This window comes from Artemia franciscana, chromosome 2 (genome assembly GCF_032884065.1).
Source record: "Artemia franciscana chromosome 2, ASM3288406v1, whole genome shotgun sequence".
Classification (NCBI taxonomy): Eukaryota; Metazoa; Arthropoda; class Branchiopoda; order Anostraca; family Artemiidae; genus Artemia; species Artemia franciscana.
Window position 1 is genome coordinate 17,765,563 of NC_088864.1, and position 20,126 is coordinate 17,785,688.

General features: G+C 35.0%; 1 protein-coding gene across 2 annotated transcripts in view; it reads left to right on the forward strand.

Moving 5' to 3' along the window:
• Positions 1 to 20,126, forward strand: part of LOC136038036 (ets DNA-binding protein pokkuri-like) — a 54,390-nt gene that overhangs the window by 24,574 nt on the left and 9,690 nt on the right. For both annotated transcript variants that reach the window (XM_065720983.1, XM_065720990.1), the window contains exons 2-4: positions 10,730 to 10,947; positions 13,791 to 13,898; positions 19,497 to 19,880. In XM_065720983.1, coding sequence (XP_065577055.1) covers positions 10,743 to 10,947; positions 13,791 to 13,898; positions 19,497 to 19,880 — 697 coding nt within the window. In that variant the 5' untranslated portion in view covers positions 10,730 to 10,742. The remainder of the gene's footprint in view (positions 1 to 10,729; positions 10,948 to 13,790; positions 13,899 to 19,496; positions 19,881 to 20,126) is intronic.

A 20,126-nucleotide genomic window follows, 5' to 3' on the forward strand; every position in this document is an offset into this window, starting at 1 on the left:
GAAAATCCCTTGTCTTAGAGATTTGTTTATTTTTCCTTTCAAAGAAGGTTGGGTTGTCGACAGCGAGCAACCCGAAGGGATTTCAAGTGCTCAGGAAACGCACATCCTGAGTCGACTTGTAGGAAGTTGAAACCTTATCACCTTGCTTCGAGGCAATTCTTTTGAAGAGTTATTTAGACTCAAAATGAAACAGGTGCTTAATTTTAGGGTATGATTATGACAGGATGTTTTTATTGTTGTTTGCGATTTATGTAAATTAAACTGATTTGTTTGACTACCATATAAAGGGAATCCGTACTTTAGCTGGAAAGCATTCACTATGATAAAGGTGCTAGAATTGACCTGAATGTGAGTTGAAGGTGATTACTTGCCCCATTTTTATGGGTTCTGTTCCTTTTAGGTCTTGTAAGAATACAATCTAATGAAGAACCTGAAGAAAATATTTGAGAAACTGAATAGAATCTAAATAAAATAAGTAAATATATGCTACAGAAAACAATTTTCTAATGAAAAAAAGAAAACGCACACAAAGTTAGAACAAAAAACAATTCTGGTTAGTCGTAGTTACGAACTCAAACTAGTAAGTGCCATGAGGGACTATTTGGGATTTTGGACTTATTTTTAACTTCTGGAAAACAGTTATAAAGTGAGGCCTGAAATTGAAACATTGATAAAAGTACAACACGTTTGATTCACAAAACACAAAAAACAACAATAATAAATGGTACTGATGTATTATTCAGAACACACTCAATAAGTGAAGTTAGGTTCTTTCGTGAAACAACTACGATGCAGGTACATGTTAATTAAATATGTTATATATAGAGGTGGTTAGGTTAGGTATTTGATATAATGCACCTTACCCCCCCTAATGTGCAATAATTAGGGGGCCTAATAGCCCGGATTTTTGATACAGCTAAAGGAATAAAACAAAACATGATGAAAATATAAAACTTTATTACAAAAATTGTAAAATTACAATTTAGAATTCTAACCTAACCTTTTGTCTTTGAGGAAACCGGATTTTCTCATAAAATGTACATGCATCGTAGTTTGTTTCACGGAAGAACCTAACTTCACTTATTGAGTGTGTTCTGAATAATGCACAAATACCTAATAAATAATATAAACTGAAAGTTAAATCCATGCGTTGAGCCCCTTGATTAAAAAAAAGAAAGAACTGTTCGAATTCAGTCTAAGCTCCTTTTCAGAGGCCCAAGTGCACATAATTTACGACAAATTTTAAGATGATTTTTATAGAAGAGTCTATAGAACTTATTGCGGCTATTCCTTTAACGTAATGTTTACATTCAATCTATTTTGGAAAGTTTAGAATTAAAATATTCCATTGTAGAATCCTACGGGTTTTGGCATGGGTCTCCTCTGGGCCCGGCTGCCGGCTATTATACAGCCAGACGTGACTTTAATAGAGTTGTTATAAGATATATTCTATCGGGGCGACTCGGACCCCCAACATTCAGCACACTAAGCAGGCAGCCATCAATGACAGTTATTTGAATAAGTCTTGAACACATAAACTTATCTTTAAAAGTACCTAAGTTTGGAATTCTAATTTTGAGTTTGATGCTCTTTGGGTGAGGTTCCATATATATTATATAGACCCGTAAACTGGCTATTATGTAGCCTTACTGCTTTAGGGGAGAATTCCCATAAAACATTTGCCACCGATGCGACTCGAACTGAGGGCCTCCTGATCCCTAAAGAGTTGACTCTGCTGCTTAGCAGCGACACCAAGTCCTCTGCGACATCTTTTTATATCCGAGCTTAGGAAACTCGTCGATTTGCTCTTCGTCACAAAAATCTTTAACGCAACTTTTATGTTCAACATACTTGAAAGAAATTCACTTCCGATGAGTTTTTGCAACATTTTTTCTATATCTTCGTTCCTTATTAAACAAAAAAAGTTTTTTTTTAACTGAAAGTAAGGAGCGACATTAAAACTTAAAATGAAACAGAAATTACTCCATATATGAAAGGGGCTGTTCTCTCCTCAACGCCCCGCTCTTTACGCTAAATTTTGACTCTTTCTCTCAACTCTACTTTTTCAAACAGTAAAAACCTTTAGCGTAAAGAGTGGGACATTGAGGAGGGAACAGCCCCTTTCATATACGGAGTAATTTCTCCGAATTTTCTAAAATAAGGTAAATTTTCTCATGCTCGTAACTTTTGATGGGTAAAAACTAAACCATATTGATGAAACTTATATATATTAAAAATCAGCAATAAAATGCGATTCTTTTCATGTAACTATTGGTATCAAATTCCATTTTTATTAAGTTTCGGTTACTATTTAGCGGGGTCGCTCCTTACTACAGTTCGTTACCACGAACTGTTTGATATTCTGTAGGCTGCTTCAGCTCTTCTGTCTCAAGCAAAACTGGAGATATTATCATCGCATAGTTAGGTATGAACGAACAAGTGTCATTGCTTTTGATTTGGAGGTTCAAGAGGGGAATTACTCGTTTAAATGCTCATTTCTTCTTCGTATTTTTATTCACGCACAGACTTGCTAATAGTGTTCAACGTTTATCTTGTCTGAACAGTCGTATATACTTAGCAGCGTCTGTCATAAAGAGACCCCCCTTTCCACTCAGATCTTTGACCCGAGAAGTTGGAATTTTCTCGTGAACTTCATGGATTCAATTTCAACAAGTGTTTCTAAGTGTCATATTTCCTAGGTCCCTAGCGGAAGCTATGCAGTCCAACCGTATCGGCAATCTCATATAACCGCATTAATTTATTAGACACGGAGGAACAACTAACAGGTTTTCCAGACAAGGGTTGGAATGTAACTTTAGATTTCAATCTTTAAAGAGCCTTGTTTTTGATAATTGGCATAGTCATCCCTATGCCATTGCATTTTTTTTTTCTAGAAGTAACAAACCAGCTTTATATATAATCAACTTTGTAATTAACTTGTATTATCAGTGGCGCCAATTCAAAAAAAAATATGTGAGGAAGGGGGGAAAATGTTTACAAAAAATGAAGTTACAAAAAACAGGTTTTTTTATAATTTAGGGGAGGGATATTTTTTTTAAAGGGGAGATACAAATAATTGGTGTCTTTCAAAGTCTAGGGAGGTAGTTGTTCGAGTTCTTGCAGCCAACTTTCCTACCTCTTGAAAAATCATTTTCCTGTTGTTTCGAAACCAACAGGTATTCCAGACAAGGGTTGGGATATAACATTAGTTTTTGATCTTCAAAGACAGTCTCGTTTTTGATTATTGATTTGATCATCTTTATCTAATGACACATTAGTGATAAATTAGCTATTGTGTCATTAACTCCGAGATTATTTCATTCTACTGAAAACATTGATCTGTTGTTTGATCTGTGTCATCCATATTTTGAGCAGCTGCAACCAAAAATTAGGCATTGAGACAAACGCTACCATTAGGCAATTGCAGCTCCCTTCCCTGAAAAATCGTTAGTTTCTTGCATTTTCATCATTTTTTGAAAGAAAGGTTAAGATGGTTAGGGCACGTTTTACGGAGGGAGGATGACATGTTGCCAATAATGGTGCTTTTTGGGCATCCATCGGCCAAATGAAAAGCAGACCCTTCCGTAGCGGAGTGGGAAAAGGTTGGGAGTGAGTGTTAGGGTGAGGAAGGATTTAAAGGAAATTTTAATTTCATGGAAAGGGATAAAAAATGAAGCTTTGAATATATTTGGGGAGGGAACTATGCCCAGCTGTCTTTGCCTCGGGTGGATTGGTGCTGCAGTAAGTTGTTAGTAGTAGTAGTGGTAAGCTTTTGAAGCTATACCCTCTTCTTAAGGAAATTCTATCGTGTATATTGTGCATAATATATTCGCTGCTGATATGCACTCTTTGACTCCTTCAAAGTAATACGATCATGAAAAACTTCACTACAATGATGTTGCTACGATAATCGTAGTCAAAACCTTTAAATTCCAGGATTATAACTTGAAAAGCAGTAAATTATATTTTTTCTTAATATTGTTGACATTAGTCTCCTCATCAAAAATTCAATCCCCAAGAGAAAGGAAAAAAACGGACAGATGAAGTTGCCAAGGCTCCAGAATGTAATTGCAGTCCAAGCTTCACGCAGCCCGACAAGTGCATGAATACCGTATTTTTAATTTGCATAAATAACCGTAACTTTAATAGCATCACAATTAATCATCATGTCCAACAATGCAAGAGCATTGCCCGTCTTAACAACAGCAGAGATGAAAAATCAGCATCCGTCATTGGAAAGATTGGCCGTTTTTTTGTCGCCAGCGGCTACTTACTCTCTATCCGTTTCCGGGTTAATATGCGCAGTTTACGCGACTTCAAGACCCTTAGGACGAGTGCCAGAAACGACCTTCCTTGATAGAACCGGTCCAGCGTTAGTTTGGTTGAAATTCCAGGATTTTAATCTTGACCGATTGCTTAGAGCAACTATGAAGATTTAGTTACCGTTTATGCATTTTAGAATATATTACGGCGTATCTAAAATCGAAACGTGTTAAGTAGATTTTTTTGCGGTTTTGAGTTAGGTCATCCATTAGAGAACTATAACGCTTGGCATTGAGCTGTATGCACAATAAGGAGAAAGGATCTGAAAAATAAGTATTATACGAGAAACACTCGAGAAGTGAAATTTGGTTAATGCTAATGAAACATACCTAAGTAAGATAAAAGTATAATGGTTTAAAAACAAATTTTGGCTTTATATTTGTACATTAGGGGTGGGGGGTAAAGCATAGCATATATTGAATAAGTAACCTAAACTAACCTAGCCTAACCAAAATACCAACTTAATATTTAATTGAAATATAGCTATCCTTGGTCAGACACTATATTCCATCAACATTGCAAACTAACCGGGATGAAAACCGGGTAATGTCTTGAGTGTTTTTCCCATAATACTTAAGTACCGAAAACGAAACTGAGAAAATTGGCGATTATCAGACAAATATGGGATATCCTGGGAAAATCGTAAAAATGAGGGAACGTCCACTTTCAGAAATCACGCACACCAAGTGGTCCATGCCATGTGGCACGGAAATCTGTGGCACATGTGGCGTTCTGATATGGAGAACAGGTGCTGGGAAGTGGGAGCCCTCTTGCATAAACTTATCAAGAGTTTTGGAAGGGACATTAACCCCAGAGGTCCACTGCTCCTTAGTAATTTTATGATGGCTGGATTTTCCAGTTTTTTTCCAGGAATCTTTGTTTTGTTGTCACTATCGATTCGAGAAAAAAGCAGAACCTCTACACTTTTTCTATTCGTCTCATCAAAACATTTGCTACTATTTCCTTACCTTCAATAATTGATCTAAGTGTTTTTTTTTCAAGACAGGCCTTGGGCTAATATTCCCCCTTTAAACTGTGAAGTTCCTGAGGATTTAGCCTACAGCGTCTTCCATCTTCCCCCAAAAATTAGCCAACTGCTATTGGAGGTAGATGCTACTTATATGTAACAATTTGATAAAAAAAAATACTTTTTTTAACAGTCGAAAAAAGTACGAATTGCCTATCAAGACGATTTATACATCGCATGAAGTGTTTTTTCTTCTTCTTATAATACTAGAGTTACAGTATTAAATTGATGAATAAAAATTTAAAAAGAGAAGTTTTTGCTTGTGGAGTATCACTTATCCCTTATTGGAAGCTGAAATTACCCCTATATTCTCATATTGGAAAGTATCAGTTGAATTATCCGTGCAATATGCTTCCAACTCAGTCATTATAGCAAATGTCATTAAAACAATTTTCGCAGGTAGTTTCTTTTCCATCACCAACTCCTTCCTAATTAACCGTAAAGAGTTATTACGATTCTTCCTCTACTTGGCAACGTCAATGTTTTCCTAGTCTCCCCATTTCATGTCGCTTATACCATCTTTTATTTATAGTTATCAGTAAACCAACTTTAAAAAAAAGCTGAAACTAAACCATTTAATACACACAAGAGAATAAACTGGCATATATGAAGGTATGCTACCAATAAGAAACCATAAAAAATGACTATTACTCCCAGGTACAAACACAGGGGCTGTGGAACCGGCCCCTCAAAAACCTAAATTCATCATAATTTCTGGGTAGGTTCTATTCAATTATTTTCAATTATTATCGAGGCCCCAAAAAAAAACAACCCGTTTACGTGTCTAATTCTGCCCTTCTCTTTCAGGGCTCCCTTCCTACTTGGAAAACCCCAACAAGCATTGCATTAGTCAAAGCAAGATTTTACAAAAGGAAAAATCCAAGCATAATTCATGCGATTGTCATAATAGTAATGACGGAAAAATAATTCCTGGAAGAATTAACACTTCCCTTCTCCGTCCGTTTAATTGTTTTCCAGAATTAGCGAGTGTCCATTTTCGTCTCAAACCTGGCACAAGCCATAAATTGTGAGCAACAATTTCCTGGAACGATTTCTTTGCATTTGGTCTCATCTGTATGAGATTAAAACCGAATCAAGTTTTGATCAGTTGTAGTTTATTAGAGCTCACCCCACACACTAGGAAATCGATAGGATCTATATTGCATTCTATATACCACAGTTCCTTAGTCGGGTGTCCCAAGAGCCCTTTGATTCTTCAGAAGATACCCAGACGTTCTGAGTGAAACCGTAAACAATGATGCGAAATATATGAATCAAATATTAATAACAACTTTAATGGCCATAAGAGACAAATTAAATGACAATGTCCACTAGTCTAAGCGTCACTTTTTCACAAAGAAATATGTTTTTAACTTAAGTTTTTTTAAACTTGTTTTTTAGAAAAAAGAACTGTTGAAATACAATGGAATGAAATAATTCCAGGACGGCAATGTCAACAGCAACTTTTTTGTTAATACGTAATGAAAACAGTACGAATGTAATGTTCGTGGCAACCCTGGTAGCCACCACTACTCTAAAAGAGAAAGGTGTTGCAACAAGCAGAACTGAACCATATTCCCAACAGCTTTTTGACACAACATTATTCACACTGCGCTGTCACATTTTGTGAAATAAAGGAAAATAGGACATGACTTCGGATTTTGTAGAGGTTCTATGAGTTGCTTACCTTGTTTTAAGGGTTCCGCATTGGCAAAAAAACGGTATGCTATGCTTTTTTAGCCCAGGGACAAGTTTCTTGTGACCCCTTGTTTATTTTTAACAACTCAACATGTAACATAAGTTTTAACATTTAAAGGCATGAACACTGGGGATTTCCGCCCCCTCCCTCCCTCCGAGTGATCGTGCGTACATTCATCGCCATATGCTGTTACTAGCACTTGTCTGAATTAAGTGCATCCACAATCACTTTCTTTACCTCATTAAAATTCCAACTTCTTTGTGACTATAATTCAACCATAAAAATCAGAATCGTTAAATTGCCAAATCACATGCCGTAATCTCAGAGTGTATCCCGTATCTATACCCACAAGGGTTTTGTTAATACCATGGTAGTCAGGGTAGAAACCGGGCGTCACGATGGTATTTCCGGTGTTGTATCTCATGCTTACATGATTTCTTAGCTTGAAGAAGAATGGTAAAAAAAAGAGATAGCCAGATGGTACAAAAGAATTTCAATTTAGTTATATACGCTTGTTGAAGTATAATATTTTGAAAGACGGAAATGCAAGGTTGGGCTTCCTGTTTTATGAAGTGTTGTCCGACAGCGTGATTAAGAAAATAAAGCCTGTAGAAATAGCTTTATTTTTCCTTAAAATGTTTTTTCTTTTCATATTGAATTAAAAAAAAGACAAGTTTTTTTGTACTGGCAGTAAGGAGCAACATCAAAACTTGCAACGATCAGAAATTATTACGTGTATGAAGGGGATTGCCCCCTCCTCAACACCTTGCTCATTACGCTAAATTTTTTAAATACTACTTTTAGAAAAGCTTCTTATTGTTCTAATCAGACCCTTGTGTTTCAGGAGTCGTTCTTAAAGAATTGAGACAAAATTCTAGCTTTAGCGTAAAGAGCGACGTGTTGAGGAGGGGGAAATCCCCTTCATACACGTAATAATTTCTGTTCTTTTTAAGTTTTACTGTTGCTCCTTACTTTCAGTACAAAAACTTTGTTTTTTTTAATTTGATTTCTGATCGTTTTTAAGTAATGCCAGGAAATCTGGTCCCACTTTCACTGAAAAATTCCTCTCCATACGGAAATATTCTCTAGACAATTCAATCCCAGTGAGAATTGTTTAATACTTTTAAAAAAGCTTCTTATTGTTCTAATTAGACCCTTGTGTTTCAGGAGTCGTTCTTAAAGAATTGGGACAAAATTCAAACTTTAGCGTAAAGAGTGAGGTGTTGATGAGGGGGCAATCTTCTTCATACACGTAACAATTTCTGTTCGTTTTAAGTTTTACTGTTGCTCCTTACTTTCAGTACAAATAACTTGTTTTTTTTAAATTTGATTTCTGATCGTTTTTAAGTAATGCCAATAAATCTGGCCCCACCTTCACTGAGAAACTCCCCTCCCAACGGAAATATCCTCTAGACAATTGAATCCCAGTGAGAATTTTCCCTGGACAATTACCCTTAACAACTCCGTGCGTAAAATTGAGACGGAAAAGAGAAAGCAAGACATTTGAAAAAAATTTGTATAGAAATTTTGGTTAATTCCCCTTGACAAGTTCACCCCCTTCCCGTAGAAAATTCCCCCGAGGAACAACCCCCAGCAAAAAATTCGCCCCCACCCGAAAATGTATGCATACTTTACAATACAAATACTATGTGTAAACAATGGGAAAATTTTATGACTTAAAGACCTGTCCCCTGGGGCTGTAGAGGGGTCTTGTTGTATCCAAAGGCATATTTATTGAGTTATTCAACTATGATGAGCAAAATGACTATCTCAAAATTTTGATCGGATGAATTTGGGGGAAAAGGTGGGGGAGGTGGCCAGGTTGCCCACCAATTTTTTTTTCACATAAAAGGGCACGAGAACTTTTTATTTATGTTCGAATCAGCGCTTTCACGATATTCTTGGACCACTGGGTCGTTACGATCACCTCTGGAAAAAAAGAAACAAATAAAAACACATCCGTGGTTTTTTCTTTCTGGCAAAAAAAAATTTAACCACTGAGGTAGGGTTTTCTAATACGCTGGATCTGATGGTGGGATTTTCATTAAGATTCTAATACTTTAAGGGAATATTTTGCCTTTTTTTCGAGGCAAATTTTCTCAGACTCGTAGCCTTTAATCGGTAAAACTAAACTTAATGAAAGGTATTTATTTAAAATCAACATAATAAGCAGATTCTTTTTATATATGTATTGGTATCAAAACTCCGTTTTTAGAGTTTCGGTTACTATTAAGCCGGGTCGCTCCACACTTACAGTTCGTTACCACGAACTGTTTGATTCTTTTAGGCACTTTTACTCATAGGGTGGAAATTTGACAACATTTTCCGAGTATATGGACGGAAAAAGTACTTTTGTAATCCCAACATGAAGAAAATCACCAAATTGGTAGGGAGAAATGGGTCAGTGTAACTATGCCCTCTCAAAAGATGAAACAATTTTACGTTTTTTATATATTTTAAAACAATTTGACGCTACTGTAATACCTTTTTAAGGCTTTTCTCTTTTTTAAGTTATTATCTGAAGCTTGGTAGACCAGCTCTTCATAACTCCAGTCAAAAAACACTTTTAGGCGCCTGTTGCAAATTAAGTGAAATATTCATCTACTAGCCAAATAGCCTGTCGGATAACAGGTATGATAAAAACTGCTACGTACACCCGTTTGTGAAGACTGATGGAAATATTTTTCGGTACTCGTGTATTGTTCAGAACACACTCAATAAGTGAAGTTAGGTTCTTTCGTGAAACAAACTGCGATGCATGTACATTTTAATTAAATATTTTATATGTAGAGGTGGTAAGGTTGGGTTAAGTTAGATTTTTGATATAATGCAACTCCCCCCCTAATGCGCCGTTATGCAACCCAAACTTTAGATAAAGCTAATGAAATAAAACAAAATATGATGAAAGTATAATACTTTATTAGGAAAATTGTAAAATTACAACTTAGAATTTTCACCTAACCTAACCTTTTGTCTCTGAGTTTTATCTTTGTGGCTATGGAACCGGATTTTCTCATAAAATGTACCTGCATCGTAGTTTGTTTCGCGAAGGAACCTAACTTCACTTATTGAGTGTGTTCTGAATAATACACAAGTACCGATATTTTGCCCTCTTCTCACAAACACAAAATTACAAACCCCATCCCAAAAAAACCTTTTTCCTGAAAGCTTCAGCTTGGTCCAGCAGCCTTGAGACAAAAGAGGGTATACTCTCTTGTGATGATCGGACAACAGCTCAATTCTGATTTTTAATAGTGCTTGGGAGAATTACTGGCTTTGGTTACTAATGATTGGCTATGACTTCTGAATACTTGCCATTTATATAAAGCTAGATGTGTTCGTGTTTAGAATTCACAGTCTCTCTGCTAATATTATTTAAACGTTGGTTTGAATGTCAAACTCGAAAGAGCCTTTACAACTTATTTACAAAGATCTCCTTCCTTAAAACTTTTAAAACAATCCTTTTTTTTTACCAAAATATATATCCTTGTAAATATCTCGCAAGTTAAGTGAAGTTTCAGTAGCTTCATGAAGCTTCAATTTGTGTTTTTTCTCGCTTTCTCGTCATTCATTTAAAGATCTTATACAACAAATCTTATCAAGCGACAATGCCTAAGTGACGTGACTATATGCGTTCCAGTCTTAACACAGTTGAGGAATTTGGCAAATCTTTTTTCTAGGCAGGTCAAAAAGATGAAAGTGCCGGCGGTAAAACCTCCCCCCTTGAAGAATCCTGGGTTAATTCCGAATGGTTTACTCCCGCTATCGCCGCTTCATCTCGACCGACTCGGGCTCTTTAACCCTGATGTGATGTGGCGGTATCAACAGCTTGGAGCTTCATCTCACCCTCCTGTTTCACCACTTATTGATGTTAAGTCAAGACTGCCATCCTGTTTAGGTAAATATCCTGGTCATTCTTGTCTTTCATGTTTTTCTATTATTTTTCTTGTTCTTTTCACTTTCAATCTGATCTATTAAAGACAATATTTTCTTGTGGCTGAAATTGAACCTTGCAACTTTTGCCCAAAGTATCAAGGAAATTAAAATATCCCCCTCTGTCTCTCCTCCCTGAGCTCATAGGTCAATTCATACTTAAAAGCCGTGATTTCCTTAGATTTTTCTTTTGGTTTAAAAATTGTAAAGTTTTTCGGACAGTATCAAATTTTTGTCAGTGCTGCCACGTTGAACCATGGTGATAAATAAGCAAAACTAGCATAATAAACTAGATTTGACAAACTTTTTCTCTTGTGAAAATTCTAACATTAACAGTCTGTTGATTCTCAAAGAAAACTGCAATTTTAAAGAAAAGCTACATCTGTTTGAGCTGCTACCTTATTTTTTCTAATGCTTCTCTCAGGTTCCTTTCCGTTAAATTTGGTGACTTTCAATGCCAGTATAGTGTTGCCAGTACAGGGTTTTCTGTTATGGCTCGCATGATGAATGTCATAATATCGCCGGCAGAGCTAAATTTGATGAGGCAAGAAAAATTCAAAGATAGTGAGAAGGCTTAGGGATGTTGACGTATCGTGCAATGTTACTGAGTTCTAACGTTCGCTTAGAGATTCAAGTGGAACCATCATTGGTGAAAGTTATTATTTCATCTCTTAAAATGTACTAAATTTGGGATGATAAAGCAATCTCTTAACCACATCCGTCAAACGAAAATAAAACACTATGAACCAGAAATGCCCGTAGATAGTGTAGATGTTCAAGTAGTAATGTAATCGCATGGAGCCGTTGCCAGCTTAACTGCTTCCATCTTAGATGCAGTTAAAAAACTAAAGCAAACTAATGATTTTGTCGATACAACATTCCTGCACATCTACCGTTTTAGAGAAGCTAATCAGCCTAATAATCTTGCTACTAAAGCTGCCCCGGTTTTAGACAAACTGTCTAATAAAGAGACAACTAGAATCCGTGGTCAAATCCAAACTAGCAAAATCTTGTTTTTGGTTTTGTTTGTTTGTATTTATTTTAATTTTGTAGTCCGTTCCATTAAGACCTGCAGAACTTGGTTTAAGTCATATTTGGTGCTAAAACTGTACGGTCAGAATAAAGTCATATCCTTGCAGAATTGCCAGTGGGTTCATCAGTGAGAATCAATGGAATGTTTTCATCCCCCCCCTTCTACCTTTCTTTTTCTCGTGCCGAATATTGTGGATGTTGTTATATCAATTACCATGGGACTTTATTTAGAGATTCAAGTATATTTCTTCTTCTTTTTTTTTCAAACTGGCTAACAACTGAGACCAACCCCTCCATTTTTCAAGCTAATGTCATCATACCAATAGTACACCTTGTTCAATTAATTATTTTATGCTAAAAACTGTGGAACGTTTTTATGTCGATTGTCGTTGAATTTTATTTAGGGATTTAACATTGATTTTTTCAGGCTAGCTAGAAGCTTAGATTTAATGATATTTCGTCCCATGTTTTTAATCTTATGTCATAATATCAATAGCGGACCTTCCGCAATTATTTCTGATCATTTGATAGGCATTTGAATATTTTGCATACGATTAATTGTGTTTGACAAGATGATAGGATAAGCTCCAACTATTATTATTGTTATTTTTTTATTGGATGAGTGTTCAATGTTCGCTGTGTGATCAGTTTATATTATTTCATAATATATTTAATTGGATTAAGTTGATGGTTGTATATTTTGATGGAATATTTTGAGGAAATCTAATTTCTTTCTCTCCTTTCCGGAGGAAAAACACATGTATGACCACCCATTTTTGGGCCACAATTTGTTTTGCACCACCAGATGGGAGAGAACGCCATTTTACTTTAGCACAATCTCTGGCTACTTAAAATGGACAATAGAACTTTGAAGTTCAGTTCGATTGAGCCATCTCCTGGTGTTGTGGATCCATTTGGTCGCTACGATCCCCCCTGGTAAAAAAAACAACTTAAACCAAATAAACACGCCTCCGTGATCATCCTTCTCGAAAAAATAACAAATTTCATATTTTGTTGGTAGTATAAGGGAACCTATGCAACAGGGTTCTCTATTATGTCGAATTTGGGGATGTAACTAGTAACCAGATGATGCCCCCTTTAGGGAAATTTTTGGTGCTTTTTAGAGTACAGAGCACATTTTTAGGTTCATATCTTTTGGTGGGCAACCTTGCTTAGTGTATTGTTCATATTTAAAATCACCGTAAGCCGTAAATTTTAATACATTTTTATGCATATATATATATATATATTATATATATATATATATATATATATATATATATATATATATATATATATATATATATATATATATATATATATATATATATATATATATATTTAATCAAGAATCCTTTCTTAAAGTTTGGCTTACTTTCAGTACCAGTCACTTTCAGATTACAGTTCAGCACCACGAACTGTTTGACTAGGTAAACATGAAGTACCAAAAAAGAGTTTTTTTTTTTTTTCACATAAAATATTTACTTTTTAGTGTACTGCGATCAAAAACTGAGTCATGGTTGCCAGGTTTTCTTGAACTCTACTAGCACAAATTGCAGAAATTGTTCAAAAAATTCGGACTAATTTAGCATTTCCGTGTGTGTGTGTGTGCACATTTTCACTCGTTTTCATCAAAAAATTCTATTAGCCAATTGTAATTTTATAGTTCTCTTATTGTTCGATTTACTAATTGATAGGGGCAGGCTACCCAAATCTTGATTCTGTCTTAAATTTTTATTATTTTGTTTTCTTGTCTAATTAATCATAATTTTACAGCTGCTGACCCCCGTACGTGGATGCGTGACGACGTCAACCTTTTTCTCCGTTGGTGTGAGCAGGAATTTGATATCCCCACAGTTGACCAAGAAAGGTTCCAAATGAATGGTAAAATAATCTTCAGTTGCTAGACAAATTGTTCCTTCCTTGGTTAAGCCCAAATTAGAGGGTCGAAAGTCTTTTTGTGGTTTTGGCATCTTAATGGAAATGTTTGAAAAAAATGCTGAATAGACTTTTATTTTAGAGGTTAAAGACCTTTTAATGCATTTTCTAATCTCTTTCCATGATTTTTTGACCTGGTTGTTTATTTCTGTGAGTTAACACAAGGGAGTAACTATAGAAAAGGAGTCAGGCAATATGAATCAGAAAAACTGAAACTAATACATGAGTTTTTCTTGGGTAGGGTGAATTTGTCAAAACATAAAAAGTAAGGAAATTCTTCTATATGAAAAGTATGTGAAAAGTCGGTGAAAGCGTGAGATCAGCATCCATCATACCCTATTTATATTTATTTATTTATTTTTCATTGATCCTTAATTACCGCTATTTCTTTAAATTTGAAAAAGGTGATTTAACCTTTTTTTTTAATTTGAGTATCTGTAAAAAAAAATCAGTTTTTATCAGATATGTTGCCAAGGAATTTGCGAGTGAAAGAGGGCGAGTGATATCAAGCATGATGCTAAATTAAGATATTCAATTCTAGGAAAAATATTCAATGTGTATGGAACTTAAATTTGTCTAAGAATTAATTGAAATACAAAAAAAGGTATAATCGTTTTGATAGTACAATAATTTACTGTAGCTCGTAATTCAAAATTAAAAAATTAATCAACAACACACCAAAACTAACTCGTAAGGGAATACTGTGAAAGCAATAATAACAAAAACAGAAAAAAAATATGACAAAGTAAATTGAACTGAATCAATGCTTATGTTTTTCCAAAGAACGCGTATACGGGCCCTAAAAGAGTATTTGGGATTAGCATATTACTTTCCAGTGGTATTAAAGAAATGACATATTACCAATCATCAATAAATCGTAAATTTGCCTAGTCATTACCCCTGCAATAAAATTGAATAACCAGAACATGAAGAAAATCTGGGCGTTCTGCACAGGGCTAAACGTAAACAGAACATACTCATATGGAGAGGAAGAGTTAAAAAGAAAACATTTAAGGGAAGTGGATACCTCATGGCAGGGACATCAATTTACCAAAATGTATTGGAGGGGGGGGGGTAAGAATTTGTTCTTAGTGGAAGATACAAGAAAGGTATTTTTCTCAAAATTTAAGGGGGGTGATTTTTTTTTTATGTTTTTCAATGAAACTACCAAAGATGTATTCTTTAAAATCAAGGAGGTTGGTGCCCCTGCTTCGCAAGAAAGAACGAAATATAGAGTTTCAAGTAGAGTGGAATGGAGGAGGAGTTTGCACAGATGGGTTTATATCAGAAGACTTTCTACTGTGATGCGTTGATTAACAGTAAAATTTTATTACTAGTATTAAGTAGTAATAGAATTTTCTTGCACTTTCCTCAATCTTTTCTTCTTTATTCCATACTATTGGTTATTTCATTGATTATTTAAAAAATAATTGCGTCGTAATCCAATTGACTAACAGTTATTAATGCAAAGTGGGCCTGTGCCCCGTGTTTCCGTTTTTTAATAGGAGAGGGGGTAATACTCCATGTGAAGTGACTTATTTATCTATTTTCTCCCATTAATAGGTAGCCAAAAAAACGACTGTTCATATAACCTTTTACAGTAACGGTTGAAGGGGCTCAAATCCTAACTCCCGCCTCAGTAATGCCTAGATCAGTGGTGGCAGAAGGCCTTAAGATCCTAAACGAAACATATCCTTCTCGAAGACGTTTCCATCGTTGATCTTTAAACAAAATGTTTTTATCATTTTAAATATTATATTGCTGCTATTTTATTTAGTATTTTATGTTATCTTATTTATTGCCTTATTATTTAATTCATTGCCATATCAAGTAGAAAAAGCAATGCCGATGAGTTTATTATAGGACAAAATCACTTCCAAAACTCTTAGCTGTCTTTTCTGGTGCTGAAAGCAATTGTAAATTGAAATCAATGTCTAATCGAAACATAAATATATTAAAAACGGGTAAATTTGTCATTAAGACAGTGAATATTAAATAAAAACTTAATGAAAAAAATAGTGTGTTTTCATTTGAGTTATGAATGGAAAGACAGTGTGGTCTAAGAAATTGCTTATTCGAAATTATTTTCCTCTACTATTCAAGTCGTTCTGATCCGTGGAATGGGGAAGGGGGCCAGAGAGGTAATAGTCCTTCATGGGGAGCAAAAATATATTCGAAATATGTATAGAAATAAAAAAATGAGAAGCATTCCCATTTAAATCTTGGTAAATGTAAGCTGTTCTTAGAACTTGCTCCCCTTCCCCATAAATTTCCATGATTAAGCTTTTGTTCTGACCTATATTTTGTGTTTCAATCACATTTTAGATAACTAGATTAGGCGTTATTTTATTTGTGCAATTTATTAAACACTTCCTTGTATTTTTCAATGTGTGTTTTCATTTCCAAATGAAACAAGTTTTATCTTCCGGATATTTTGGCAAAGACACAAATTTTAGAAATGCGGAAGCTGAAATTTATTCTGGAAAACTTGACGGAAACCATTTTTAAAAACAGAAGATTCTTGCTTAGTTGAGAAAACTTAAAAGTTAATGCAATTTATCTTATCCATAATAAAATAAATGTTCGCTATATATATATATTATATATATATATATATATATATATATATATATATATATATATATATATATATATATATATATATATATATATATATATATATATATGTGTGTGTGTGTGTGTGTGTGTGTGTGTGTGTGTGTGTGTGTGTGTATATAAGTGGAAATTTTTTATAAGGAAAATTGACATCTCGTCTTGAAACAGCATTTCATTAAAAAAATATTAAAGTATATACATTAAAGTATATACTACGATGCATTCCGGCATACAGTCATGAGGTCTAGTAAATTTATGAACCTAGGATATTTATTTTTAAATTTTGATGTTTTTGAGAATCGACCTTAAGCTTATCTCCCTGCTAACGTACCTGTTCATATAGAAAACAGCATACCAATAAGCGGGGCCACATTCATGGGTTTCTTTCTTTGGGAGGGGGGTTGATTGTATGGAGGCTTACAAGAAAAATCTTACAAAGCGTGACAAACATTTGTTTACGTGTATTTTTGCTACTTTTATATGAATCGGACAGTTTCCTTGGGGGAGGGGTTTAAAACGAGGTACCCTCCTGGATACGGACCTGCTACGAAGATTGCACTCATGTCAACCATAAATTATTATCCACAGAGCATGGAAAGCTTGTAAGAGTGCAGATTGGCAGTGCCGACTAGTGTCGAAAAGAAAATCCCCAGCCCCATCTGGCGCTTTCTGATTTTGTTTGGCATAAACTACTGAATGCTTATCCTTTCCTTTATTTGAAAATAAAAGGAAGTTAAATAGCCTGGAATTCAAGGGGAAGGCCCCCTGCCCTGGTAGCCTAGTAGGCCTACCAGCTTAAAGTCAGGCCCATTTTTACAGACTGGAATTTAACTTAAAACAATTCTAGAAAACAAAACTTATGAGCAACGCTTACAGGGATATTTCAGCTTGAGTCATATAATATTCAGATTAATTACACTAAATATAATTTTTTTTGGAAATTTTCTTCCTTTGGAACGAAGTCGCCAGACACTACACTGTTAGTGGCGCAGGTAGTTTTCAAACCCTCATCTTGGCATGTTAAACCGCCGAAGACTGCATTTCCCATTCTATTTGGTCGTATCATCATTTATCAGCGGTACAAGCTATGGTATCGTGACTATTTAAGATTAGTTATGGTTATTAGGAACAAATAAATTTTCAAATGGGAATAAATCCATTTATTTAGACAGTGAAAAAAACAGGTACAAAAGTCCAGATATTTCGATCAGATATACAGTGATCGTCATCAGTAGAATTACTAAAATAATATAATTGAAACTAGCGTATTTATGCACAAAAAAATAAATAGCTTTTCAGACTATTCACAAAATAATGAACTTCTGAATTATTCACTAGATTGTTTTCAGAGAGAGCTCACTGAAAAAGTTCATTCAAAGTCTTGATGTAAATTTCCTTCTTTAATCTTGCCCAAAAGTAAAACAAATTTCCAGTGAAGATGGCAAAGCCTTCTGTGTCTTCTATTTGCAAACGATATGTTGAGCTTGTAGCTGTTCACTTGGCTGGCCATTTCCCCGTAAATACGACGACTGCATATATGGGGTTGTGTAACACCCTAATTTAAGGTGTTTCGTCGAAAATTATGGTTATTGTAGTGTTTCATATTGAGGTATAATTGTAGAGGTTCTAAGACTCCGTATCGTACATTCTTTTGCCATGGCACGTACGCAGGAGGGTCTCCGGCCCCCCTCCGAAATCTCACGATGTTTTTTGTTTTCCCGTAATTTTCTGATACTTCTCACAGAATAAGGGATTTGAAGGATCCCCCCCCGCCAAAAAACAAATTCCTGCTTACGTGCCTGTTTCTGCCCCTTGATGTTGTCAAATTTCCCAACTTCTGATTTAAACCCACGTTTTTATTATCTTATTTAGAACTCTTTTTCTTATTTTTTATAGTTTTAATTTTCTAAGCTGCACAATCTAAAATAGAATCAATAAAAGGATATTTTGAATATTAACTATACAAGGTACCACGTTACATGTCAGTATATTGATACGATACTGTTTGAATAAATAACCTGTTTTATCATTAGTAGCTGAAATTTCTTGGGGGGGGGACTCTTTGTGGATAATAATGGATTCTTTGAATTCCATTTTTAATCCTATTGTTCTATATTGTCCGTTGTTTTATTGTATGTTTAATAGTGTTTTAGTCTATGTTTTGATTTTTACTAAATTGTTTTCTTTGCCCCAAAGAATGGACATTGGTAAGGTAGCCGAAATATTTTTTATGCACAGGCGGCCTTTTTATAGATACTACCTATCACTGTTTTTTTTTAGAAAAAATAATTTTGAAAAAATTGGAATTGCTCTGTTCGTGGGTTCGTTGGGTTTGTTGATGGGAAGATAGTGTAGTCTTGGCAATTAATTTTACATAATGTCTTGCTTCAATATGATCAGCCATGGGGGATAAAAACAAACAAACAAATAAACACGCATCTGTGATCAGTTTTCTCGAAAAAAATGCAGAATTTTGTATTTCGTAGACAGGAGCTTCAAACCTCGGCACTTGAGTTCTCTGATATACTGAATTTGATGACATTCTTATCATCAATATTACTTACTCTTTTACGAGGGTTTTACCCCTTTTTCGAAAATCAGACATATTTTCGCAAACTTATAACTTTTGGTGGGTAACTTTAAACTTCATAAACTTTCCATATTTATGATTACCATTTAAACCGGTTTCCATTTAAACCAGATTTTTGGCTATAATTATCACAGGTTACTCCTCACGTACAGGTCTATATATCAAACACTTTTATTCTTTCAGCCCATGTCATTCTGTCTCTTTCTCTCTTACTTAATTAAAATATAAAAATCAAAATAAACTGAAATTGCAAGAAAAGTGGGGAAAGTCTAAAAGTTAGTGGCAAATAAGTTATTTTGATTTTCTACCGATAATTTTTACAGTCTTGATCTTTATAGGTAAGGCACTATGCTTGCTCACAAAATCTGATTTGTCTGAAAGAACAGGAGGTGCTGGAGATGTCATTTTCAATGTGCTGCAAATGCTATTGCGAGAAGTGCCTTATTACGGTAGAGGTGTAACTGCAAGTCCTTTAACCCCTCAACAACATGCATTCATGCCTTTTCCACAGGGAGGTCAAGGGATGATGTCCCCACCAGCTTCCGCCAAAACCCCCAACTCTGCTCAATGGCCACCAAGGAGTCCGTTCTTTTTGTCCGAAACAAATAGCTTAAATCATCTGATTCAGCAAACAACATCAGTAGCGATTTCGGATCAGAAGCAAAATTCGCCGACAGATGCGAAACCACCTACGTTTGTTAATTCAAACGGGAGCCTTGCTGGTAAGTCTTAGTAATCAAAGGGGAGTGTTCGTTATAACCTTATGTTTGAACGAAAAGAAAAATTCCCTCCTCAATACCCAATGGAAAGCGAAGTAGACTTAAAAGACATAAGTATAACTAAATTTTTAGATCACACGGACTCTCCATTTATAGTTCAAGTAATTTTTTTTGCACACATAATTATAAAACTCCAATATTTCAGCTTCTCATTTTGAACCCTCTATCAATGGCAAAAAAGTGTTTCAT